Source organism: Drosophila montana, unplaced genomic scaffold (assembly GCF_035044405.1).
Source record: "Drosophila montana isolate Dmon_TW-CO22-7 unplaced genomic scaffold, ASM3504440v1 contig_3325_1, whole genome shotgun sequence".
NCBI lineage: Eukaryota > Metazoa > Arthropoda > Insecta > Diptera > Drosophilidae > Drosophila > Drosophila montana.
The window spans coordinates 166,895-192,369 of NW_026998209.1; the positions used below are offsets into that span (position 1 = coordinate 166,895).

Genomic DNA, 25,475 nt, shown 5'->3' on the forward strand with positions numbered 1-25,475 from the left:
CATCAGCTGTTATCGCTAATCGACTAATGCGTAAAGTAATCGATACCAAGTACAGGTATTTTGAAGTTGTGCTTCAAGCTATTTTGCTTTGTTTCATATTAAATTGCGCGTGGCACAAAAAACCGAAAAAAAAACAACAAAAACAAACGCAAAAATCTGCTCACCCAACAAGTCAAATATTCACACAAACAGACAACAGTACATACAAACGCACAAGTATCCAATTTAAATGCTGCTATCTACACACATATGCATGTATGCATGTATGTATGTATGTATGTATGCATCGATATCTGTTCGCCTCTGTAAATTGTACTCTTTCGCGACGAGTCTGGCAGCTCCTTACAAAAACTTGTTCGCGTGTGTTGCGCTCTTTGAATGCGGCCGCAAATGCTATACGATCTGCGCTCTTTGCCAAAGACGCTTTCTTTATTTGTTTCGATATACATATTTGTATTTGATTTTTGCCTTTATCGCAGAGAGGCACAGCAGACGAGCCCAGAAAATTGGCCAATCCGCGTGCGTTCTTCGTGAGCGCGCCCACCGCCCGCATGTCGAATAAGGGGGACTGTGCGCGGTAAGGGATAGACAAAATTGTTGTCAGCATCTTGTAAATAAGCGCATTTACCCCACTTTTATTTAGTTGTTTTTATGCTGTTGTGCGATCGGTCAATGGCGACGCCAACAACAAACCGCACGTCATTTGCAATAAGTTCGAAAACAAGTTGGATTTTTTTGTTTTTGTTTTTTTAGGTTAGCATTACAGCATTGGCAACAACCTTGTGGCTGAATATACATATACGTACATACATACATACATGCATACGTATGTATGTATGTTCGAGAACTTTTTACGCAAACATGCCGTTGGCCCAAATCAAATTCGATGCGCCCCCGAACCCAATATCGATAATAAGCTAAGGCTCGTAGAAATAGTAAATTGTCAATTATAGACCACAAAATAAACGCATTTCAACTTTAAGACATTAACGCGGGAAGCTTTGGGCAAATCAGGGCGTTCAACTGGGCTCGATAACTAATTATCGATAACAATTTAAAAAGGGCAGTTTGATGCCAATCGATGCAACGAATCGAATATTTAATGAGCTGTCGTTCATTTGGAGGCCCGGTTGTTTTAAGCAATCACGTTTCGGTTGCTAACTGATATCGTGTTTTCTTCCTCTTGCCAATTAGCCCCGAAAATAGCACAAGAAAACGAAAATTAATCTTACGAAAACCAGTTTACAATCGCCAAGCCCGCTGGGATCGGCATGGAACAGTCGCCGCCGCGACGACAAAACAATTGAAATGCGAAATATATATAAACATATGTGTGCATATGTATGTATATTCAAATTGAAATCTTTGCCGTGACTGGATCACCTGTTACTGGGCCTACCCAAAAAAAAAAAAGAGGCTCAGATGCAGCTAATCGGAGCCCCGGGAATCGCGACCGTTCGATTATCTGTGCGTTATCAAGGTCGTTGCCAATATAAATATGAACGTTTTAATTAAATACTGCAGCATTTTTATGGCTATTATTATTATTATTATTATTATTGTTTCTTGGCGTTGATTTGTTTCACAAACCAATTTCATTATCAATGTCAAGCACAAGTTGCGAATTGCAAACGGCTGCGATAAGATTTCTTTAGTCATGCCCCCCGCAGTTTGAGATAGGCATTTCATTAATGGATACAAGTATCTATATATATATATATATATATATATATGTATAGGACTTGGCTGTGCGTACATTAAATTTATGTGACTGTCCCGTATCTGTGAATGCGGCTTATCAGTTTTGGATGGGTTCCTCTGATTTATATTTAACTGCGGCAAAATTTAAAGTCAACTTTTGTTGCTTTCGTAGTTAGCAACCGATGGGCGCTTATCAAACGCGGGGCGTGGCATGGCGTGTTGCTGCCTGCCTGCAGGCACATCCCAATCACAATCTTTTCCCATTCGCGCTTATCAGCGAAAAAAAAACAAAAAAGAAACAGTTGAAAGCGTGCGCGTTCCATCTGCGTCATTCGCATCATTGTCATATACACGGTAAGATCTGTGGCTCAGGCATGTTTCCGTTGCAGCTGGTAAGTGGAGCACAAGCGATGCAAAAAGTTACTTTCTTGGCGCAGTTGATAAACGAGAATTATTGCCAAAGACCAATTTTGGGCAGCGGTCGTTGTGCTCGAAAAATCCTTCACCGACTCGCGAGGGGAAGTTTAACCGATGGCCTGTAGGGGGGGGGGACGGTTCACTTGGAAGGCATGTCGAACCGGTTGCAACTGTTGCCAGACAAGTGACTGGCAGCCGCAACCGAATTGCATCAGACAAGAGCAGAGCGCAGCACATCTCAATGATGCCTAAATTATCTAGTTTGCATGGAGACCAGTTTCGTTGGATTCGGTACGATTGTCGCCGCATTTTGGCCCATTTTATTGAGAGAGCAGCCGCAGCGCGGCTCGCGTCAAGGTACATTTTTCGCGCTGTTAAAGCTCATGGTGTTTGCATTGCAATAAATTGCATACAGTATTTACAAGATTTTTAGTTGTACATATATTAAATAAACTATTTGAAAGGTAAAAGGCAGGGCGTTAAACTATTGTTTGGATAAGTTAGGCCTGTTGCGTCGTCAGCTTCTTCATAGTCGAGGATGTGGCGGTAATGGGCAGATGTGAGGGTGAATGCTTCACCTTCGACGTGAACACATCGTAGCCGAGACTGATCACATTATCGTAGAAGATGCGATAATGCGTGGGTATCCAGTAGAAGTTGACGAACTGCGCCACCGGCCAGACAGTCCACTCGGCTGCATAGAGCTTCCAGGCCTTTTCCTTGATCTCCTCCCACACCTCGTGCGCGTCCTTTCTCTCCAGTATGCCCAGCGTCACAAAGAAGGCGGATATGTAGAGCGGCGAACAGATCAATTGATCGAGGACAATCTTTTTGGCTACCACACGCATGCTGCGACCCGGCAGATACTTGTCCAGCATCTGATACCAATAATGGCATATGATGCCAACGGCCACGCCGCTGGTCGCCATGTGCCGGGTGCGTGTGCTGCTGTATGCCTCGATCTCGTTATTGTACAACTCCAGCTGCTGTTCCAGTATGTCGCCCACCGAGCTGAGCGTTAGCGAGATGCCAACGTTGGTAAATAGTAGAAATTTATTGCTAAACGCGCTGCTGTGCCATTCGCGCATTTTTTGCAGTGTTCCAGATCTGACACCCGCACCGACGCCGCCTCCGCCTCCAGTCCCCGTCGCCGCTTGCCGGAATATGCTGTAGCGGCCCCGAGAGAGCAGGATTCGTAATTTTCGTCGCAGGAGGTTCATCTTTCGTTGATGTTTTGCGTTTATTGAGGTTCTTGCCTTTATGATAAATACCGATTCGCACTAGCTAAGCGATTGAAATGAAATTTGGCATGGTCTCCTCAGGCGCTCTTAGTCTTCGGATTCCATTTTGTGTTGGCCAGGACAGTTTTCTATATATGAATTTTAAAACACATGATACTGAACTCCAATCGAAAATATTCTAAATATTTTAAAAACGCCAAACGCTGCCGGAAAGATATCCCCACGCAGCGTTAGGTGGGCGGCGATTACAGCAACAACAATTGCACAATCACGTGTACTGAACAGCTGTTGACCAGGGCGTCAGCATTTGAAACGCTATCGAGTACAAGAGTTACTCGATTGCTTATCTTATGTGCAACTATTTGATTAGCCATTTGCTAACAGCTACAAGTTGCTTAAATTATAACTAAAATAACAAACGATAAATTTAATGTGCCGAAACTTATGTTTAGCCGAAAAGCACAGCAATGCTTATGAAAAATCGCAAATAATACAATATCGATAACAGCACAGTATCGATATTTATGCGACAGCCCTAGAAAGCGTTGCATTGTTATTGCTGTGCTATTTTCATTATTTTTTTTTTGGATTTTTTGTTGTCACAGGCGTCGTAATTGGCGAGTTGTGTTCTAAATCAAAGTCAGCGAGAGTTCCCTGTGTTGCTTCTTGTGCTGCTTGTAGAATTTTTAGTGTATTTTTGTACGTTTTTGTATCTGGTTGCGCCACAGCAAAGTTTCAAACAGCTGTAAGTTTGTTTTTTTCGCTTAAAAACAAAAAAGCACTGCAGATAAGCAGCGCTGCGCAAAAGTATACGCAAATTCGTTGCGTACTGTGATTAATAACACTTTCATAACAACAATTTCTCAACATTCTCAGCATCTGCAAACAAAGAAACGCACACACACAACACACACGCAAACACTGCAATTAAAAGCAGGTAAACGAGCGCAAAGGGAAACGGAAGCGCACAGACAGTGACAATAGAAGTGTTCTGATAAAAAACAAATATATAAAGTACACGAACAACTATGGGCCGCATCTTTCTGGAGCACCTTGGCGGCCTCAAGCTGTTCAACTGCGCCCAATGTCACACCAATTTGACCAATCGCAGCCAATTAATCAGCACACGCTTTACTGGCGCCACGGGTAAGCAGAGAATACACAATTTAGTGTTTCTGTTTGATTGCTTATTGTTGCACATATTATCCGCAGGACGGGCTTATCTGTTTAAGCGCGTGGTCAACTTGACATTCAGCGCCATTCAGGAGCGTGTGATGCTCACGGGCCGTCATATGGTGCGCGATGTTATGTGCAAGAACTGTGGCGCCAAGCTCGGCTGGATGTATGAGTTTGCCACCGAGGAGACGCAAAAGTAAAAATAGAGAGAGTTGTTGTCATTCGTATAGGGCACTCGCTCACGCACCCACTATTGTTTGCTCTTCCAGATACAAAGAGGGTCGCGTCATTCTCGAATATGCGCTGATCAATGAGGCAGAGGGCTTCCCATCGGAGGCGGGCGGCACCAGCCACTGAACACATGAGTGTAGCTGCAGCTCCAGGCCAATAAAGCGTGTGTAGCCCTAAGTATTGAATAGCAAGCCGCAGGCGATGGCTTGCTTCTATAGGATATGTAATAATGTAATGATCGCCATGGTCCTTGCGTATGTGCATCGACAACTGGCTAGCAGCGCTCGCAATGTGCGTATATTTAGTGTGTGTAGCTAGATATATAATCATGTCGAGTTCGTTAACGTATAATTACAGACCCTGTCAGCGTTACTTAAACGTAGTTTTAGACATTAGCACATAAGCAGCTATGCGGCGCCCAATTCTAAAAATACTATTTATGAGGCTGAACTGCTAAAACACTCCCACCTCCTTCTCCCTTCGTTGCTGTGTGGCACAACGGAACTAATCTAACGCCAAATTTGTCCCTTTTTTTTTTGTAACTTGCAATTATCATAAGGAACACATATGTATGTGTGTGTGCCTCTTCAACAACTTCATAAATTAATAAAATAAGAGATCTCTAGTTATCTTTATAAATCTCATCAAAGTCAATAATTGTTTTTCTCAGACTGATAAACGCGTAAGAACATGTGCACGAAACAGAAGTAGATGCTAAAGTTAGTAAAAGAGAAAGACAGACAGAGAGAGAAGAGAGAGAGAGAGAGAGAGCAAGTGGACGAGTGCGTGTCAGAGTAAAGCACAAATGTGCATGACTGTAACTGGGCCACAGTACGTTTAAAATGGGTCTAGTTATAAGCGATCAGGCTAACTTTTAAATAATGACTATGGCTTCAGATCTGCAGAGACTTGAGACTGCCCTAACATCTATCCAGGACAGCAGCAATAAACAAGTACATTATGTATACGACTAACAAGCGTAACTATCATTAACATTGCTTTTTTGTTTGTTTGGTATTTATTTAATTGCTAGATAAGGACCCATACAAATGCAACAAAAATGCATTTTCAGCTCAGCTTCGCTATCGGTGTGAATTTGTATTGTTAACTAAACTACTTAGTAACTCGAACTGTATGCTCTACAGCTTATTGGTCTTCTGGGCCATAGCTAAAGCATTCTCGTTGGCAATCATTTGGAATTCCTGGAAGCGCTGTGATACACGCTGGTTCATCTTCAGGTACTTTTCCATGCAATTCAGCGAGCATTTCTCCTGCAAAACAAGAAATACCATTATGATCATCATCATTTGGCCAAAGTTCTATTTACGGTTTGGCGCTTACCTCAGAGTCTTTAACATCGCGTGATGTGAAATCGCGCACACAGTCCGTAAAGCACATTTCAGAAAGTTTGTTATACGACATAAGGAAATCTGAAAACTATACGCACGTTGTTTAGTTTGATTGCCAGCAATAATCACATTCGGGCGGCACATTCGATTGCACATTGCATCACATTTGCAGTGGATTTATTAATCAAATGCGCCGCTTTACTCACCGTTTTCATTTGATCCTTGTCCAGTTGGTCGAGAGAAACGGTTTCGGGGCTTTTAGCCATTTTGTACTGTGTTGTTTTATTGAAGTTTTTGTGAAATAGAACGAAATGCTGTGCGATTAAATAATAGTAGAACTCAGCTGTGCTGTCAAAATACCAGGGCTGCTACCAGCGATAAGTCATTGTTATCGATTTGGTTGGAATGCACATCGATAGTTGGCTGCCATCTTGTTTTTAGCCCACAATCACAAATTAATTTTTCTCTACGTAAGCGTGGTTGTGTCTGCCTGCTGCCTGCGAAAAAATTGTGTATACCTAGAGACGCAATTAATACTTGGGTTAAAAAAAAACTTTAGTTAAAGTTAGCAAACGCTTTCTACATATATATTTATATACACATATATATATAAACACACCATGCCCCGCTATCGTGAATGGGATTTGGCCTGCAAAGTCTACGTGGGCAATCTGGGCTCCTCGGCCTCCAAACATGAGATTGAGAATGCGTTCAGCAAATATGGACCTCTGCGAAACGTGTGGGTCGCACGCAATCCGCCTGGCTTTGCATTCGTTGAGTTCGAGGATCGTCGTGATGCTGAGGATGCGACACGCGGTCTTGACGGCACACGCTGCTGTGGCACACGCATACGCGTCGAAATGTCCTCTGGCCGTTCACGCGAAGGACGCGGCGGTGGCGGCGGCGGTGGCGGTGGCGGCGGAGGTGGCCGTCGTGGTGGCCGCAGCGGTAGCGGTGGCGGCGGCGGTGCAGCTGCTCGCGCTGGCGATGCTGGTGGACGTTATAGGTGAGTACCACTCCGATCTTCCCTCTTGCACTGTCCGTGCATCACCATTTTTTTCGCATATGTATAAGTATATGTATATACAAAAAAATATATGTGTGTGCATATGTGGCATCGAAAACGTTGTGCATTGCATATGAGCTGGCCAAAAAAAAAAAAGTATGAAAAATCGATTTGGGGCAAGCAAAAAAAAAATATATATGAAACGGGCCCGCCAATGTGCGTATACATACAAGAAATATTGCAGTACCGGTTGTAAAAGTGAGCACAGCGCACACATACACATACACACACATTTACAGTAGCGTGCGCATCAATTGTGTGCACAAAAAAATCTCACAAGTCCGAGTATCGTTAATCGATAAACAAGGGTTGGACGCTCAGATTCAAAGTGGGTGCGTTTTATTATTTTTTTGTTGTTTATTCTTTACGTACTTCATTTGTTTCGCCAACACCCATAAACAGAAGATTTTCCCCTCCCCGACCCGTTTGCCCGCTTGTTACTCAAATGCGGCCTGGCCGTTGTACAAATTTGTTGTGTTTAGTAAAAAGAAAAAAATTATAAAAATAGAAACAAAAATCATCGAGGATTGGGGCTCAGTTTTAATGTGGTTTCACAATCATTTTGCAGGATAAAGCCTACTTCTACTACAAGCACAACAAGAACAACAACAACAGCTACTACTACTACTACTACTAGTACTTCTACTACTCCTCCTCTTCCTTCAACAAGTACAACTACTACAACAACAACAAGAACAACTTCACGTCTCATAACTACAACAACAACAACAACAACAGCTCCTGCTCCTCCTCTTACACACATTTCACCAACACCACCACCAACAACAACAACAACTACAACAACACGCCCAACCAAATTGTGCAGCTTTATGATAATTGTCGATTTCAACAAATACGATATATTCCGCTGACTGCAATAACAACAACAACAACAATAATAGCGACAGCCACAGCAACAGCAACACATCACAACAAAAACTACACAAGTTCCTCTTCGCAAGATCTCAACAACATTATGTACTTAACGTACGCATCTATTTGATCAGCCAAGGGGCAGTCCAATCACCATTCATCACCTGCAGCCAACTGCAGCAGCAGCAGCAGCAGCAGCTACAACCTGCATCAGCAACAGCTGCAACTGCAACTGCAACACAATACAACATTCACTCACTCTAACTCATGCTCATACCACACAAACACAAACACATACGCACTTACACTCACACAAATCAGCAAGTGCCACGTGCCACCGTGAGAGCAGCCAATCAGTCGGTCAATCGATTGACTGCAGCTGTCGTCGCATCTTCACCAACAGCAACAACAATCTTCATACTTCATCATAAGCTTCTATTTCGTATCGTACCAACAACATCAACAACAACAACAACAACGACCATTTGCTCTCTCATATATTAACAACACTTATCAACAACAACACCAACAACAACAAGCAAGTGCAACTACTGACCCAGCAGCAATCAAATCTAACTCCAATTACACCAACAACCAACCAACAAACCAGTCAATCAATCAATCAATCAATCAACCAACCAACCAACCAACCAACCAGTCAATCGATCAACGCTTTGCAACAGCTACAACAACTGTAGACAACTTCAACTTGCAACTTGCAACGCCTCTCAGCCTCGGTCGTGCCTCCACTCCACAGCTGCGCTTCTGTCCCAAAAAAAAAAAAAAAAATTAAACAAAAAGAACCTCATCTTATGTCATCTATATGCCAGCCTGCCACCGACAACGACCAACAGCCATGCAGCCAATCAGCCAATCAAGCAAGAACTTCAACAACAACAACAACCAAGAAACAACAGCAACAACAACAACAGCTACTTCAACAACATGCAACATGCAACATGCAACATGCAACATGCAGCATGCAACAGCTCTTGGGGTCCTTGTTTTTAACCATCTCTTTTGTTGTTGCTCTAGCTCCTAGGCTCATCTCAGTTTTTGCACCCCTTCCACAACAACATGCCCGGGTTGGCCACCCCATCCCCCCACACCCTGCGTCGAGCATCTCCATCAAAAATGTTTATGAATCTTCAAATTCAGCTGCGCTGCGCTTCTTCACTATTCACCTAAACAACTTCAGCTTCAACTGCAACAACTCCTGCAACCGCAAGCGTACCACCAACAACAACAACAACTACTACAACAACAACAACAACAACCACCACCACCAATTATCACCAACAACAACAACAACCAACCACAACCTCCGATTATCACGCAAAGCAACTGCCACAAAAAAGAAAAGAAAAAGATAAGCAAAGCGTATGTAAAATTGTTCCCATTTTTTCTTTTAGCTGTAGCTAAAATCAAATAACCAAGTTTTATTTTTATTTTAGAATATATTTTTTTTTATCGTTTTGCCATTTTCGTAATACCCTTAGCAGCAGGTCACAATAGATAGAAATAGATCGAACCCATGTTCTTCCGTGCTTCTAGCTGTATCTATGCTAACTCCTCTCCCAGCGAAGCTATCTCGATGAAGAAACTTGGCAGATATGCATCTTTTTTTTTTGCTGAAATTGGTAGATATGTTGCAGATTGGCTGAATCGTATCACTATATCATCTATCTAGAGGATTGTTCAGGAGTACTTTTTCTTGTTAGTGGAGCACAAAAAATACTGGAATACAGTTCAGATTAATCATAAAAACAATCGGTCAAGTTAGAACATTAAAATAACTTGAAGTTTTCGTAAGTGGCTTTTTAATGTGCTGATCACTTGGCAGAGTTGCATCGGACTACTATAAATTACTATATAGTCAAGTCATCAGAGTTGTTGTGTACAAAATATTGGTCTTGGTTTAATACAAAGTACAGTGATCGCTCGCATATAAAATTATTAATAACAAATACTAAATCAGAGCCTTAACTTAAATGTTCATTTCGAAAAACAATTTGTTGTTTATTATAAAATATCTGCCTCGATTTCTAATTGCGATCACTGTAGTTTTTATTATATTTTCCATCTGACGCATGTCTGCAAGGGTATTAAATCTTCGGCAAGCCGACGTTAACAGAACTTTCTTGGTTTTTTTTTTTTTTTTTGTTATCGTTTATCGTTATCGTTCACTTAACATGCATTTTTTTGTTGTTCCTCTACTCACTCACCCGCTAATTGTCTGCTTTATTACAACAACAAGAACAAGAACAACAACAGTTAGTAAGAAAAAAAAAGTACCGCACACACAGAACACGCGGATGCAGCAGAGGCAGCAGCAGCAGCATCAGCAGCAACAACAACTGCGGACGATCGCAAACTGCCCACTCTTCAGCTCTTCAGCCCTTCAGCTCTTCAGCTGCTGCGTTTTGAGCCGCGCTCTCTTCACGTCTGTGTGTGTCTGTACATGTGTGTGCGTATGGGCAGCAGCTTCAATCAATGTGTTGAAACCAGTATTAGCATCAACACACCCACACACAAACCACCACCACAACAACAAACCCACCACCACCACAACAACAACAACAACAGCTACATTTAGTTCACCAATAACAACAACTACAATAACAACAAACAACCAGAACAACAGTCTTCTCAGTCTGCTCCGCTCATCAAAAAGCCACCAACAACCACCAACAACCACCAACCACCACCACCACAAGCTACTACTGTGTTTATGTATGTTTTTTTTGGGATATAACCCAAAGAAAAGCTTAAGTTCCCTGCAAAGTAGCTCAACAACGGTTCAGCTCAGCTCAGCTCAGGTCAGCTCAACGCAGCGCCACAGCCACAACAAATTGTGACAGCACCACCGACCAAATCAACCACCAACTCCCCTCAGCTCCTCCATAGAATAACTAAAAACTGAAATGGAGGCTCAGTTTTTCAGCATTGTTTATACAAAAAAAAAAAAAAAAAAAAAAAAAATATGTGTCAAAACACAAGTGTTAAAAATCTATTTAATTTGTATTTTTTTCTCTCTCTCTCTCTCTCTCTCTTCTCTCTTTTTCGCTCTCTCTCTCACTCTCTCTCTCTGTGTCTGTGTGTGTCTAACTCACTCGTCCTGCTCTGTCTGCCTAATGCTTTAAATAAACATAAACCAATCACCCGCCCCACCCAACCACCAAAACACAATCTAATTACAGATCACGCTCCCCGAGACGTTCAAGGACCCGCAGTCGCAGTTTCTCACGGGATCGACGCAGCCGCTCGGACTCGAGGGATCGCCACTAGGTGGAGCCACCAGCAACCAGCGCAGCAGCTCATAAGACAGTTCTTCACATAACCACCCGCACAGACACAAATACAGACAGACACACCTTCACACACACACACACGCACACAACACAACAAACACAAACACACACATACAACTAGTACATGTGTAAAGGCGCCGCGAGTGTGGCCATAAAAAAATAATAAAAATTTCCTATTACAGCCAGTTTTTTTTTTTCGGATTATATATATATACATATATGTGTACAATTGTGAATTTCGGACGACAAAAGCAGCTCCTCACAAACAAGAAAAACCAAATAAAAAAAAAGTAAAAAAAAAAAAAGAAGCAAAATAAAAAAATACAACAATTAATTATAATTATGAAACATTTCGAACCAAGTCGCAACAACATATTTATTCGAAGGCAGCCGCGAGTATAAGCAGAGATTGTTGCTGCGTATTTAGATGTAAGTGCATAGAGATTAAAGAGAGAGAAACTTATATAAAAAAAAACAACAACTACAACACACACACACACACACAAACAAACACAACAAAACAACAGCAACAACAACAACAACAGCCTGCAATCGGATTGACTAGACGGAGCGGAAGGTACGAATATTTTGTGAATGTTTCTATTCTTTTTTTTTTTTCACCTGTACTTTTTTTTTTGCGCGTAATCTATCGACAAAAATTGTAAAAAAAAAAAAAAAAAAAATATGACAATTTAAGGTGAACATAATAAAAATTATGAAATATAATATGTAAAGCGTTTGAATTAATGTTAAATGTAGGTAGAGAAGCAGGTCTGGGTTCAAATATAGGTTTTCCTCCTCCATCTTTGATCCGAACGGAAGATAAACAACAAGAAAATCAGATGAAAATAGATGGGACAAATGCTGAAACTTCTTGAATCGGAATGATTTTGGAACTGAGCTTAAAGCCGATCGGATGGTAAACGACAAAGATTTTCGCCAATTTTCTCAGCTTCACGCTTGGATCACATAAGGTAGGTATATCCAAAAGAAAGGACCGATTCTTCCTATGCCAACTATATGCTAGAAGTACATGCCCAATTAAGGAACCATAGCTATTACGATCTAGAAGTTATGCTGAGACCAAAAACAAACATTTCCTTTTCGCGAATCTACAATCCAAATTTATAACAAATCTCTCATTCTTTTTTATAGTATCCAAGAGCGATAATAAGAGAAGCAAATATATGCCTACACAAAACCCTAATTTTAAACCATTTCTATTGCTTATTTAAGGAACTAAGATTCTGATAAAGATGTGCTGGCTATAATGTAATTCCAACAAGTATCTAAAGCCTAGAAAACTCTAGTACCGCAAGAGAAGTCTGTCTTAAGCCTAAAAGCATAAATCGATAAACCAAATGGCAGTTAAAATTAGTTGAGATATTTGATACACTTCTATATTTAGCGAACTTATATGGAACTATATATAACGAGAACATTTTACAGGGTAACATCTAGTGTGCTTGATTAGATCTAAAAACAAAACAGCGCGTTGCACACTTTTGGGCGCAAAGAAGCCAATTTGGAAATTCTGAATGCCAATTGTATTTGTGATATATAATTTTTCTTTAACAACAGTACAATATACATACATATATAACATTTAGTGGGACAAGCAAATGCACAATATATATGCACATATATATGTATAATTTATATGTGCATATATATATATTCTAATAACAATCTCAAATGATGGCAACTAAGCAACAACAAATAACTATTTTGCTCAAACAAACATTATTGTCAATTTTGGTAACATGCCTCAATTCTATTTCAAAACCATAAACATATGGCACATATATATCTACATATACATATATATATGTATATATATATATATATATAATCCGAACAGCCGGTTGAGAGTACAGGAACTCGCACATCTATTATAAATAAGTTGTTCGCTACTTGTATGTTTTATTAAATACACTTTATAATTTTGGGAGAGAAAAAAAAATCAAAAGCCGCTTCACGTCTTAATTTGGTTGCTGGATGGTTTGTAGAGGGGAGGTGGGGTGTCTGATGGCGTCTACTTGTACTTCGTCATAAAATCGGCATGGAACACACGGAACTTCTCCATCATCTCCTTCAGCAAAACGGTCTGCGGCAATATGGTGCTGCGGAAATGATAGGTGCCGGGCAATTGGCCGAATCCGCTGCCGGGCACAATGCAAATGCCTGTGAAAATAATTTGAGAATTGGATTAGTTAATTTGTCGATTTGCATTTAATTGCAATCAATAATGATTACCCGTCGTCTCGAGCAGCTCGAACGCATAGAAGACATCCGGTTGCATATTCTTGGCCTTGGCCGCCTCCACAGCCTTGGGCGGTATCTCGATTTTGGGGAAGACATACATGGCGCCCTGCACGGGATTCACCGTGTAGCCCTCAAAGCTGCTGAGCGTTTTGTAGACCAATTCGGCGCGTTCCTTGAGCGCATCCAGCACAGCGCACTTCTCCTTCTCGAACAGCTCATAGGATGGCTCACCGGGCTGCGGCGGATTGACGAGAGCACTGATCGCCACCTGGCCGGCGGTGGTGCTGCACAATTGGGCCGTAATGGACTTGGTCAGCACGGCCTTGACCTCGGGACACATATTGACCACCTCCATGTAGCCGCCGCGTATGCCGCATTCGCCGAGATAGCCCTTCGAGACGGACAGAAAGCTGATCAGCTCCTGGTTGCGATGCGGTCCGCCCAATTCGTTCATAACCTTCTTAAACGAAAAGAACTTGGAGTTCTTGTCGTAGACATTCGCCTGGTACACCTCATCGGCCAATATCACCAGCTTGTTCTCGTACGCAAACTTGATGATCTCCTCAATGTTGTCGCGTGTCAGCACCTGGCCGGTGGGATTGCCCGGATTGATGACAACCAGAGCCCGTGGATTGCACTGTTTTTTCGCCTCATCGAAGGAACGCTGCAGCTCCTTGCGATCAAGACCCCAGCCTTTGTCCTCGTTCAGGAAATAGTCCACCCTGGTCATGCCCAATTCGGTTATTGTCGCCGAGTACAGTGGATACTGTGGAATGGGCACCATTACGCCGGGCAGCTGACCGTTCACCTGGCAGCTGTCAGTAAAAGTAAAAACACAATTAATTTTTCATATTTTCAAAAGATATTACAAGAATTCTAAATAAACAATTTGCAAATGGTTCAGAAATAGTTTTAAGCCCGGTTCAGAAAGGGTTTTGAACTACCTTTATTTGTACTTTAATAATTTTCTTCGTAAAAAGAACAAAAGAAAGTTGTTTGAGGTTTATTTTTTAACCAAATACTGATATCTGATGTGAAAACTATTTCCTTTTATCTTGTTCTTGTACTTTGCAAAAGAATCAGGATTTAAGCCAATTTTAGAACTAAGCTAAACGGGTTTGAACCGAACCGGTTTAAGCCCGGACTTAGTATTATTTATATACCAGGAACCGAACTAGTTTCTTTTTTTGAATAAATTATTTCCAAAACAAATTGAGCCCGGACTTAGTATTATTTATATACCATGAACCGAACTAGTTTCTTTTTTTGAATAAATTATTTCCAAAACAAATTAAGCCCGGACTTAGTATTATTAATATACCATGAACCGAACCTTAATCCTAACCGAACAAGTTTTTTTTTTTTTGAATAGATAAGTTCGAAAACAAATTTAGCCAGGAGTTAGTATTATTTATACACCATAAAGCGAATTTTAAACCTGAACAGAGAAAGTTAGAAATGAACCGAACTAGTTACTTCTTTTGAATAGACTAGTTCAAAAACAAATAAATATAATATTTGCAAATATTTTTGAAATAGTTTACTTTAAACTCACGATATTTTCAGTTCTCTGAATATGAATAAATGTGATAATAAACTTAATTTATATAAGATTCAGTTGTTCTTTAAAAAATTTAAAAATATGTAGACCTGGATTCATAGTTGCCTAAAATGCGGTTCATGAACCGAACCGAAGCATAGTTACGAATCGGGAACTGCATTGAGCATGTTTTTTTTTTTAAGGCGCAGTCTCGATTCGAACTCCTTTTCTGGAGAGATTTAACCAGATGCGATACTCACTTAAGCAAACCGATAATGCTCTTGATGCCTGGCGAGGCGCCGCCGGTCAGATAGATGTTCTGGTAATCGCTGGGCACGCCGCCGTCGCGCTTCTCAATGAAGACGGCCACCTGGCGACGCACAAACTCCATGCCAGCGGAGTCGGTGTAGGAGCCCATCGAGCCACCCAGGCAGCCGGCCAGAATATCGACAGCGCGCGACTTGATATCATCGGGATAGTCGGGGGAATCCAGTAGGCGTGGCTCCATGGTCAGCGCCATTAGCTGCAGCAATTAAATCGTTATTGAAGTCGAGTGTTTACTGTACCGCATGCCCGTACTCACCTGCCTCAAATAGGTCAACGGCTTTTGACCCATCGCATGGCAATCGCCAATGTTGGCCCGAATTACCCGGTCGAATGGCTTCTCCACACCCTGCAAAATGAACGTGAATTATTGAAAGCATTAGCCAAATTACAGTTCGCTCAATTAGCCAAATTGTTTGAGTGATTGAGTGACTGATGACTAATGAGTAATGACTAATGACTAATGAATAATGACCGACGACTGACGCCTGGTTGTTGTATGGCCAAATTAGCTGGCTCATTAGAGGAGGTGGCACCAAAAACAATCAGTTATTTATATTTATAATTATAATTATATATGTTAGATTAGTATTCAATTATTCAAATAGCTATAAACAGATTTAACTGGCGGAACAAAGATTTTATCAGGCGCTGAACTAGAATCGGGCTGCTTTGGACATAGAGTTCCAATTATTATTATTACGAGCGGCTGTTACCCGGTTTAGCCCGGCATTAGGGCGTCGATAGCAAAGATCATACTAGCCAGAGACTTTAAGCATTCGATATATATTGCGAAATCGATAAGTATCAATCGATAAATATCGATAATACTGGAGACTAAGCTTTCGATATAAATTGCGAAATCGATAAGTATCGAGACTACTGGAGACTACGCTTTCGATATACATTGCACAATCGAAAAGTATCGATAGTACTGGAGACTAAGCTTTCGATATATATTGCACAATCGAAAAGTATCGATAGTACTGGAGACTTTGCTTTCGATATATATTGCACAATCGAAAAGTATCGATAGTACTGGAGACTTAGCTTTCGATATATATTGCGAAATCGAAAAGTATCGAGACTACAGGAGACTTAGCTTTCGATATATATTGCAAATCGATAAGTATCGATACTACTGGAGACTACGTTTTCGATATATGTATATTGCACAATCGAAAAGTATCGATACTACTGGAGACTATGTTTTCGATATATATTTCAAAATCGATAAGTACCGAGACTACCGACAAGGCTCGACAAGACATTTGTTGATATTACATCTATTTTGTAAGACTGACATTTGAAATTTATAGTGTATGCTATATATATTCTTGATATATATATATATATTCTCGATTAGAATATATAAAGCCGTATGATATTACAGTCTGCTGTTGATATAAATAGCTCTAAATGAACTTAGCTCTGAATAGAAGAAAGCTGTCGTATAAAGGTATTTCTGAGCAACATGTCTACAAGAGTATTCGAACTTCGGCATGCCGAATATAGCCGCTCCCTCTCGTTAAAATGGCACTAGAGAGAAAGAGAGAGGGAGAGAGAGAGAGAGAGAGGGTGGGAGAGGGAGAGTACTCAGTGTCAATTCCCGCTTTGAGCTTTTTCAGTTTTCTGAGTGAGCTGTAAATAAGCAGCCGATTATCAGGTTTGGATCTTGACGTTATTTATCCCACAATAATTTGTACCTTTTTGTTGTTGTTTTTTTTTTTACAGCAGCTAGACACATGACTGAATTCGGTTTGGATTCGCGGGGTTCGTGATTCGCCTCGCATTCTGTTCCACATCCAAAACCAAATGAAAAATTACTCATACGAGCTGTTGCCCCGCCTCCCTCCCACCCGCTGGATCCCTCGGCTGCACCTTGCACACTTTGTACAATGGCCCCATTGTACAATTTGTATTAACATGCACATACTATGTGCGCTATATATACATATGTATGTATATGTAACATATATATATATATGTATATGTCGACTCGTATAGTCGATTGCTGGACTTGTTTATTTAAGCAAATTATAGTCCAATTAGAAGCCAAGTCTCCAGTTAAGTGTGCAGGGCTTTCAAGAAGTCTTAAAGAAATTACCCGGCGTCGCGCGGGTTAAATGAATATTGTTGAAATGCCAATGGCGGCGAAATTGTTCGTGTAATTCGCAACCAATTCGGGCAGAAACAAAACCGCCCAGAACCCGTCTATAGATTCGTCCTATATATGGCATAAGTAAGAACAGCTATCCTTATACATATACATATATATCATACATATGTATATATACATAATTTATCGGGTCGACGACGCTTCGCCATCTGGATTTACAATATATACATGTTTACATACGCAAATTGGTAATTAAATTGAATAGCAAGCAGAAAGAGCTGATTTTTCTAGCTGCGTTTTGGCCGAAACACCTGAACTTTTAGTTGCGCATAGGTAATTACATACATTAACAGTGACATATGCACATGCATGTGTGCGTGTGGCTTGTATTGATAATTGAGTTTGCACTCAAGACTGTAGGCGAAAACCTTCTGCGGTTATATCTCATCGAAATCAACCGCAGCCACCTGTCAGGTATAAATATACATACATATACACACACGCACACATCCGTCTATCTATCAATAGGGGGGCGTGTGTGTGTGTGTAGGTGTGTTAGGTACGTACTTCGATTTGTTAATGTACATTTGCTAATATGGCTGTCGAGCCGCTCAGAGAAAATCAGTAGAAAAAAGAAACAATAGACTCTCAGATAGAGAGCTGGGGGTCGCATCAATGTCAATAAACCATGCTAAAAAGTGGTTCAAATTAGAGAAACTGTACCAAATGAGTGCAATAGATAGAATGACTATCATGTGCATGTTTTTACACATTCTTTTCGTAAGTAGAGTGAAAAGTAAACATTTGAGCACGTCAATCAACAACTGGCGCGCTAGCAATGCGCGCGATTGATTGTAACAGCACGCACAGCAATGTAACATGCACAAAGCAAACAGTTACTTAACAGTGAAAAAACATCTTAGTAACAGAAAACATTTAAAACTGGTTATACCTAACAGCTTGTTAAATGTTCCAAAGCAACTTAACAGTGCTTGCCACGCACTTTTCAGAGCTACACAACGCGAAACCTTTAAAAGAGTAGCTTAACAGAGTCGAAACATGTTACTAACATCATGAGGTTACCAGCTCGTAAGAGCTTATAGCATGTCAGCACAATAACATATTGCTTATTATGCACAGTTAACAGCATGTTCAATTAATATGTATAGCATGACATACAAATTAAACATGTTGCTAACAGCACAATGTTTGCAAATTATTTGCGATAACGGCCCACGCAGCGTAAAGAGATCAGAGCTTAACATAAATCTGTATGCTTGTATGTACATATGTGAGTAACAATGTCAAGCATTTTGGTATTGATAGACGCTTCGATTGTCCACTTGGCAAGCTCTCAAATTTCTGTCGAGTTTATCATAAGCGCAAAGCAAGAGCTGGAGAGCTGATGCTGAACGCGTTTGATAGAACGCAAAAGCAAAAACAATGAAGAAGAAAAAGAAGAGAAAGTATAAGTGATGCGAATGAGGAAATGAGCCATGATGCTGACGATGGGGGCAATGTGAATGCAAATAGAAGGGGAAGGGGCTGCAGGTGGAGGGGCAACTGTCAGCAACAGTGGGCAGAGGAAAATGTAAAAAGTCATAAAGAGAAAGAATGTCAGCCAAACAATGAATGAATAGATGAAATACACACGACACACACACACACGCGCGACACACACACACACATTAGCATTTATGCAGTTTAGTGCGCGTGACGAGGGGCGGAGGGGGTAAACGCACTGCCAGTGTGAACCCATGAAATTCGAAGAGAATATTTTGCATAGCGCTGCAAAAAGGCAAACGTTAAAGTAACAACAACAAAGAGCACAATAAATATATCAATATGGAACTGTGTGTATATTGTACAGTAATCTCTCGCTGCCAAGAACGCAACGATTCCACGGGCGATTGGAACTGACATAAAAACAATATAATTAATGTTTAAATATACATAAATACGTATAAATATAAATAAGGAAAAATCTAAAAAAATATGTATAATATAATAATGAATAAAAATGTATATATAATAATGTTGCAAAGATATAGCTATGAATTTAATTATTGTTTCCCATTATATATTTCATATGCTAATAGGGCGATTTTTCCAAAAAACCTTTGCGTTGTCATAAATCAGAAAAACAACTTTTATTTACATAGAATAATTTGCATGGTAATAATATTCAAAAGATACCTTCTTATTTTTAAGCTTTTACCAAAATTGTGAAATACCAATAAATATGTAATATGTAAGTTTGAATTGTTGTCAAAAGTGAATTATGCAAAAACTAAGAAACAATTTCAATTACCGGAAGTTCGACTTATGAAGCGACCACTGTACTATGTATATGTATGTGTGAGCGAGTCACAGCTCATGCGCATGTTTGTTGTGACTGTTGTTGTTGTTTGTTTGTTTGATAACAACGCCCCTTGCATCCATCTCGCCAGCCCCCCCCCCCCCCCCCCCCGCCACCTACACCAAGAGCAGCCAGTTTGACTTATATAATCGAAAAGAAAAGCTCCTGTGGAGCAGCAGCAGATGCTGCCGGTGTTTTGAAGGACGTTTAGCGAACTTGGACACCAAATTCGGGCCTTGGGCCCGAAACAACAAGAGGGGCGCGTCGGGTAGGAAGGGAGCGGAAAATATATATGTATATAAGTATGTATATGTGATCAAAATTTAGAGCTTAAGCTGAACGCAATTGAAATTTAAGCGCAGATAATTGAAAAAGTGTGACCCCAATAGTAGAGAATAATTAAGTTCTGGAACAAACAAGCGAGCGTGATAGACACGGGCAATAATTGAAGCCTATAACAAACAGTTTGATAAAAAGTATTTTATGGACCTTCAGTTGTTCAAGTTTTGAGGAAGAACAAGAGCAAGAGCTTATCGCATTCCAGATAAGTTTTGAATTGGCAATACTTCGAGTACAGCTATAACAATTAGTGTGTACATATGATGTATATGGTAAGATTCCATAACGGGACTCTTTTCATATAACGGCACACATATGATATTTTCGTCAGGCGTGCTGAATCTTAAGAATATCTCCGGATATTGGAATTTAGAAGGCCTCTAGAAGGAAGCATCAAATCTATGCTATTTTAGGGCACATTTCTATCAAGGAACATTTTCTTTAATATCTTTGTGGGAGATTGGAATATGCCCATAAAAAGCATCCAACTATTGAATGTTTGAGTAAAGAGACACCCGAAATTAATATATTTCGTAACCCCGGAAACGAATATGCACTGAAATCTTCTTTAAAACTAGATAAATATAAACATTTTATTCCAAAACAAGGCGCAAAATAAACCTCTTAAACATATCCCAAACAATTACAAATATTGAAGGGGTAACAGGTGCGCGAAATGTAAATAATTGGCCAAACGTGGTGAGAACGAATAAAAAAAAAACACCAAAACACCTTAGAAAAGAGAAGAAGAAGAAGAAAAAACGGCGTGAAGACCGAATAGTACACAGCAGCGCACGCTAGATGGCGTGTGGCTGAGCACGCAACGTAAATTGGCAGAGCGCTCTGTGTGTGCGTGTGTGTGTGTGTGTGTGTGTTATTGTTGTTGTTATTGGCGGGCTGAAAGGGGTTTAGCGGGCTTACCTTTAACAGTTCCTTCTCAATTTCGCCGGCGCGTATGACGATCGGGCCACGTACCGCATACTCCATGGACACATAGTTGGCATTAATATTATTCAGTTGCAAGATGTTCATGTCGGAGGCTTGGGCTTTGGTGGACATGCAGCTGCAAAAAGTGTGTGTTAACAGAAAAGGAAATCAAAAATTTAATACGCGCTGTTCAAGTTCACAGACCAACTCAATTAAATGTTAATGTTAAATGCAAATTAGTTTTGGTTTTGTTTTGATGCCACAAGAAACACAATAACATTAAAATCGCAAACACAAAACACGAAACGAAGCAAAATAAAATAAAAAAAAAATGTATATGATGAGGCTACTAACCGAGCAGGAGCGTCAAACGGTGAATGGCTACCACGCGCGTTCAATGCTTCAGCTTGACTGCGACGTCGCGTCGCTGTCGTCGTGACTGTAGCCGTCGTCCGTAGCTTTTGAGCGCTGTTATTGTTATGTAGAAGCGATTTCCAGCGCCGAACGACAACACTTGCCGTCAGTTTACATTGTTGCTGCAGCTGGCTGCTGTTACGCTCCAGATGCGACGGCAGGCCAGCTGCTCCTCTGGCTGACGTCGCAACCACATTGGCTGCACGCTGCATCGCTGACGGATTCCTTAACAATTGACGACTCATCTTTAACAGTTAATTTGGTATCCCTATTTAATATTTCGCTAACGCGCTGTTGTTGCAAGCACACTGCCAACGAGAAAGAGAGAGAGAGAGAGAGAGAGAGCAGAGAGAGAGAAATAAAAAACGGTATAAATAAATGTCCAGTGCAAAAATCGACGCGGCAGCAGCAGCACCACCAACACAAATACATATGTACATACACACGCCTGACTTAAATGCGTATAAGAGCTTGCGCTTAAGCTTGATTTATAAGAGTTGAAGAAGCAAACCAGCCGGATTGGTATTGCTATCGACCTTGCCATTGGTGTGAGATATTTTTTTTGTTTTATTTTTTTTTTTGGGTTATTGGGGGCCTGTTATCATACACACACGATAAGAAAATAATTGTATAGCCTGCGCCATCGACACACACACATATTAACATATTTACAATCAAGCGTAGCGGCTGCTATTCAATTATATAAATAACAATTAACCGGTTTTTCAGCTCGTATGTTTGTGTTGCTAAGACGCAATTGCTTGGTTAATGCTAATTATAAATTGAATTTGTGTGCCATGATGGCAAATCCTTTTGAGCTTTGTAACGGATAAAGTCGAATGAAGGCATTTTGCTTATGATAGAGCATGGTCACACTGTTATTCATTTGGCATGCTCGCCGCTTGACCAATTTCGATAGTATCGATAAATGCGATCACCAATAGTTATTTGAAAAACATTTTTTTTGTCATTTTCTTAAACAAATTTAAGAAATAATTTGACAGTCTGCCTCTGTCTCTGTCTGTTTAAATAACACCTGTTGTTGCCTTATCGTGTTGTTTGCTATTTTCTTTCAGATGCTCAAAGACTTATGAGAGTAGCCTTTTTGTTGGGGCCATTTAGATAGGAAACGGATTATGTACATACATATGTATGTATATGATTTGAGGGGCTTATGTGCTATCAAAATTCGTGTACTTTTGACTTTCAACCCGCCAGACTAAAGTCGCTTATCAGTGACGTCCCAGCCTCAACGGCAGATCTCGGCTTATGCTATAGATTCAATATATACCATGCATATATACTCTCTATATACATATATATGTATGTATGTATGTATATACTTAGATGTAGAACAAGGTATTGTTGGCAATAAGTGTGTACTTTGGAATCGCAATTGCGCAATAGAACGGTTCTATGAAACGAAAGTGTTTGCCAAAATTCATACACAGAATACTGAAATACATGACAATAAGCGGTATAAATGATATTCAGTATATATACATAAATATTTGTTACACAAAACAAAATAAAAGAGCTTAAAAGCAAAAACTATTTGGGAATTAAAAGCAACAGAAATACTTTGAATACGTTAAAATAATTCAAGTTCTCAATGAGCTTAATTATAATTTCAGATTTAAGTTCTTTACTTTTACCTGAACGTTTACTTAAACGAAACAAGAAAGGAAAGAACCAGCTAACAGTTTAGTTTTAAGCAGCTGTGGAGCTTTAAGCTTTCAAAAAGTTTCATTTTGTTGCAGGCTTTAATTGTTATATGTTTTACACACACTTTTTATTAGTTCAATAAATAATGCATTTTGTGTGCTTTAAGCTTGCATGTGCTTTTAAAGCTCTACTTTTTATGGTAATTAACGTAAAGAAAGACGTAAAGAAAGAGTAAGCTTTGAGTCGTTGGCTTAGGCAGTTTCTGATTTCAAAACACGTCATATTGTATATAAATAGAAAGGGCTTTAAAGCACATTAAATCAGAAAGCTTTAAGCTTTAAAAATTGAAATTGAAACGTTGATTAAAGCTTTAATATATGTTTACATCTATGAAGGTAGCAACAGTTTTGTTGATTTCAAGTATCTCTTTTTAAAAGCTCAGTGTAATTATATTTACTTGGGATTATATTGGATTTGTTTTACGAGTTGCTATCTTTTTTTCTAGTAAAATGGTTAACTAAGGGTGGAAAAAAATAAAGCTTTTGCTATTTGCACTAACATTTGATTACAACTAATGGCTATAAGAAAGTATATGTTCGAGAACTTGTGAGTGCTTAGAGTCAGAAATTTCAGACGGGTTTTATTTAAAAGACACAACTGAAAAATTTGGTGCCTTTTAGATTGAAATTTCTCACAGTGTATCTATGCACTACCTATGCATATATGAAATGTTAGCCCGGCAAATACATGTGTGTGCGTGCGTGTGTGTGTGTGTTTGTATCAAAATAAACTACAACAACAAGAAATAATCAATATGCTGATATCAAAGTTTCAGTTAGCGCCTACGTCCAGGTGCTAAAGGGAGCGTCAATAAAGCGATAATAGATTTATATGCTAGCACACGTGTATATTGAGCTGTATACGCTGTAATTAATAAAATATTTAATTTAATCCATGTTTGTTGAATGTGCTGATTGGACTGTTGACAACAGGTTATGCAATGGGCGCTGCGGCAATTGCATTATTCTAATAAGACTGCGCTATGCGAAAGGCGTGCGCATCCGATAAGATAAAAGTGAAATTAATTTTTAAAAAAAGCAACATAAACAAATCAAATCGCAGCGCTGCCGTAAAAGACAAAGGACAAATTAATTGCACAAATTAATATTTAGCTGGGAAAACAAAGTTCGCTCCAATTCCCTGCTGACACATCAGCAAATCTAATTGGAATTGTTGCTTTAGTTGTTTGTGCCGTTATTTAGCTGCTCGGCTGATTGGGAAAATTGGTGCGAATTGCGGTGTTTTGCACGCAATTCAATTGACGACGACACGCAAAACGGTAAACAAAATCAGAAGCGACAATTTATGACTATTTAACGCACATTATATTTACGATAGCCGCTCGCACTTAACCTCAAGCGGGTTTTTTTTTCTCCTCTTCTAGCTCTTATTTTGGGGGATGGCGGAGCCAATTGCTCTCGCGTAAGTGTCTGCGTGCGTGTGTGTGTGTGTGTGTGCGTGTGCACATATGTGTATATAGTTCAAGAACAGGCCGCACAGTGTGTCCACTTAGCATAAAATCGATTTTTGCATTTTGCAATTTGTTTTGGGCTCAAATTCTACGCACCTGGTCAATTAAAAGCTGTCACGACCGGCTGTCGGCTAAGCGGGCAGGGGACGTTGCTCGATTATCTAACGTGGTAGCAACTGCGGCTGCTGCTGCGTCTGCTGCTGCTGCTGTGTGTGGATGTCAACTGGCGCTGATGTTCAATCCGTTTGTTTGTTGTGATTTTTGCGTTCGGTCCGAGCGAGCAATCAAATTGATTACATACACACATGTATGTGCGTGTGTGTGGGTGTTTGTGTACATATATGCACACATGCAAACGAAAAAGATTATTAATAAACCAATCTGCGCATATTTATTCATATACATACCCTATACACAAAAAATTTCGTAAATAAATTCGCCAAGGTGTTTGTCGCGTAAGTAGCAGTAACTGTCTGTGTGTGTGTGTGTGACGCTTAGCTTTGGCAAACAAAATAGCGCCAGTGTGCTCCAATGTTTTGAATTTGAATGCAACTATGGGGAATTGTGTGATCAGCTGTTTGACAGCAGCAGCGACAACATATCGATAACAAGCGCTACCAGACATCA

At 40.1% G+C, this 25,475-nt stretch overlaps 5 protein-coding genes across 6 annotated transcripts; 2 read left to right on the plus strand and 3 right to left on the minus strand.

The window, feature by feature from the left end:
- Positions 1-2,405: 2,405 nt before the first annotated feature.
- LOC135434475 (mpv17-like protein 2) lies at positions 2,406-3,728 on the minus strand. Its single transcript, XM_064691074.1, has one exon. The coding sequence runs from the start codon at positions 3,336-3,338 to the stop codon at positions 2,619-2,621; it is 720 nt and encodes a 239-aa protein (XP_064547144.1). The 5' UTR covers positions 3,339-3,728; the 3' UTR covers positions 2,406-2,618.
- A 216-nt stretch (positions 3,729-3,944) lies between these two features.
- On the plus strand, positions 3,945-5,749 carry Yippee (yippee). The gene is made up of 4 exons (XM_064691077.1): positions 3,945-4,104; positions 4,236-4,505; positions 4,572-4,731; positions 4,805-5,749. Exons 2-4 carry the CDS (start codon positions 4,388-4,390, stop codon positions 4,890-4,892), a joined length of 366 nt encoding a protein of 121 aa, XP_064547147.1. The 5' UTR covers positions 3,945-4,104; positions 4,236-4,387; the 3' UTR covers positions 4,893-5,749.
- A 27-nt stretch (positions 5,750-5,776) lies between these two features.
- On the minus strand, positions 5,777-6,481 carry Tim9a (translocase of inner membrane 9). Its single transcript, XM_064691078.1, has 3 exons — positions 6,322-6,481; positions 6,108-6,203; positions 5,777-6,037 (listed from the first exon to the last, which is right to left on the minus strand). The coding sequence occupies exons 1-3, from the start codon at positions 6,379-6,381 to the stop codon at positions 5,906-5,908; spliced, it is 288 nt and encodes a 95-aa protein (XP_064547148.1). The 5' UTR covers positions 6,382-6,481; the 3' UTR covers positions 5,777-5,905.
- An 89-nt stretch (positions 6,482-6,570) lies between these two features.
- On the plus strand, positions 6,571-11,910 carry Rbp1-like. Of its 2 annotated transcripts, none has more exons than XM_064691075.1 (2): positions 6,571-7,121; positions 7,750-11,910. In XM_064691075.1, the coding sequence occupies exons 1-2, from the start codon at positions 6,736-6,738 to the stop codon at positions 8,051-8,053; spliced, it is 690 nt and encodes a 229-aa protein (XP_064547145.1). In that variant the 5' UTR covers positions 6,571-6,735; the 3' UTR covers positions 8,054-11,910. The 2 variants fall into 2 exon arrangements, with proteins under 2 accessions (XP_064547145.1, XP_064547146.1); XM_064691076.1 differs by having other exon boundaries at positions 6,587-7,121; positions 11,255-11,881.
- Positions 11,911-13,264: 1,354 nt separating this feature from the next.
- Positions 13,265-25,407, minus strand: LOC135434474 (alanine aminotransferase 1). Its single transcript, XM_064691073.1, has 8 exons — positions 25,256-25,407; positions 24,945-25,077; positions 21,593-21,960; positions 21,233-21,374; positions 15,754-15,843; positions 15,431-15,693; positions 13,622-14,445; positions 13,265-13,549 (listed from the first exon to the last, which is right to left on the minus strand). Exons 3-8 carry the CDS (start codon positions 21,895-21,897, stop codon positions 13,401-13,403), a joined length of 1,773 nt encoding a protein of 590 aa, XP_064547143.1. The 5' UTR covers positions 21,898-21,960; positions 24,945-25,077; positions 25,256-25,407; the 3' UTR covers positions 13,265-13,400.
- Between the last annotated feature and the right edge of the window lie 68 nt (positions 25,408-25,475).

What these genes read in the sequence shown, in the direction of transcription:
- LOC135434474 (XM_064691073.1), bottom strand. Translation starts at nt 21,897, where the DNA reads ATGAGTCGTCAATTGTTAAGGAATCCGTCAGCGATGCAGCGTGCAGCC. An exon ending in CCGTTTGACGCTCCTGCTCG is followed by an intron (nt 21,375 to 21,592) that starts GTTAGTAGCCTC and finishes CACTTTTTGCAG; the next exon opens with CTGCATGTCCACCAAAGCCC. An exon ending in CGAGCTGCTCGAGACGACGG is followed by an intron (nt 13,550 to 13,621) that starts GTAATCATTATT and finishes TTATTTTCACAG; the next exon opens with GCATTTGCATTGTGCCCGGC.
- Tim9a (XM_064691078.1), bottom strand. Translation starts at nt 6,381, where the DNA reads ATGGCTAAAAGCCCCGAAACCGTTTCTCTCGACCAACTGGACAAGGAT. An exon ending in ACAAGGATCAAATGAAAACG is followed by an intron (nt 6,204 to 6,321) that starts GTGAGTAAAGCG and finishes ACGTGCGTATAG; the next exon opens with TTTTCAGATTTCCTTATGTC. An exon ending in GCGATGTTAAAGACTCTGAG is followed by an intron (nt 6,038 to 6,107) that starts GTAAGCGCCAAA and finishes CTTGTTTTGCAG; the next exon opens with GAGAAATGCTCGCTGAATTG.
- Rbp1-like (XM_064691075.1), top strand. Translation starts at nt 6,736, where the DNA reads ATGCCCCGCTATCGTGAATGGGATTTGGCCTGCAAAGTCTACGTGGGC. An exon ending in GATGCTGGTGGACGTTATAG is followed by an intron (nt 7,122 to 7,749) that starts GTGAGTACCACT and finishes ATCATTTTGCAG; the next exon opens with GATAAAGCCTACTTCTACTA.
- LOC135434475 (XM_064691074.1), bottom strand. Translation starts at nt 3,338, where the DNA reads ATGAACCTCCTGCGACGAAAATTACGAATCCTGCTCTCTCGGGGCCGC.
- Yippee (XM_064691077.1), top strand. Translation starts at nt 4,388, where the DNA reads ATGGGCCGCATCTTTCTGGAGCACCTTGGCGGCCTCAAGCTGTTCAAC. An exon ending in ACGCTTTACTGGCGCCACGG is followed by an intron (nt 4,506 to 4,571) that starts GTAAGCAGAGAA and finishes TATTATCCGCAG; the next exon opens with GACGGGCTTATCTGTTTAAG. An exon ending in GCCACCGAGGAGACGCAAAA is followed by an intron (nt 4,732 to 4,804) that starts GTAAAAATAGAG and finishes TTGCTCTTCCAG; the next exon opens with ATACAAAGAGGGTCGCGTCA.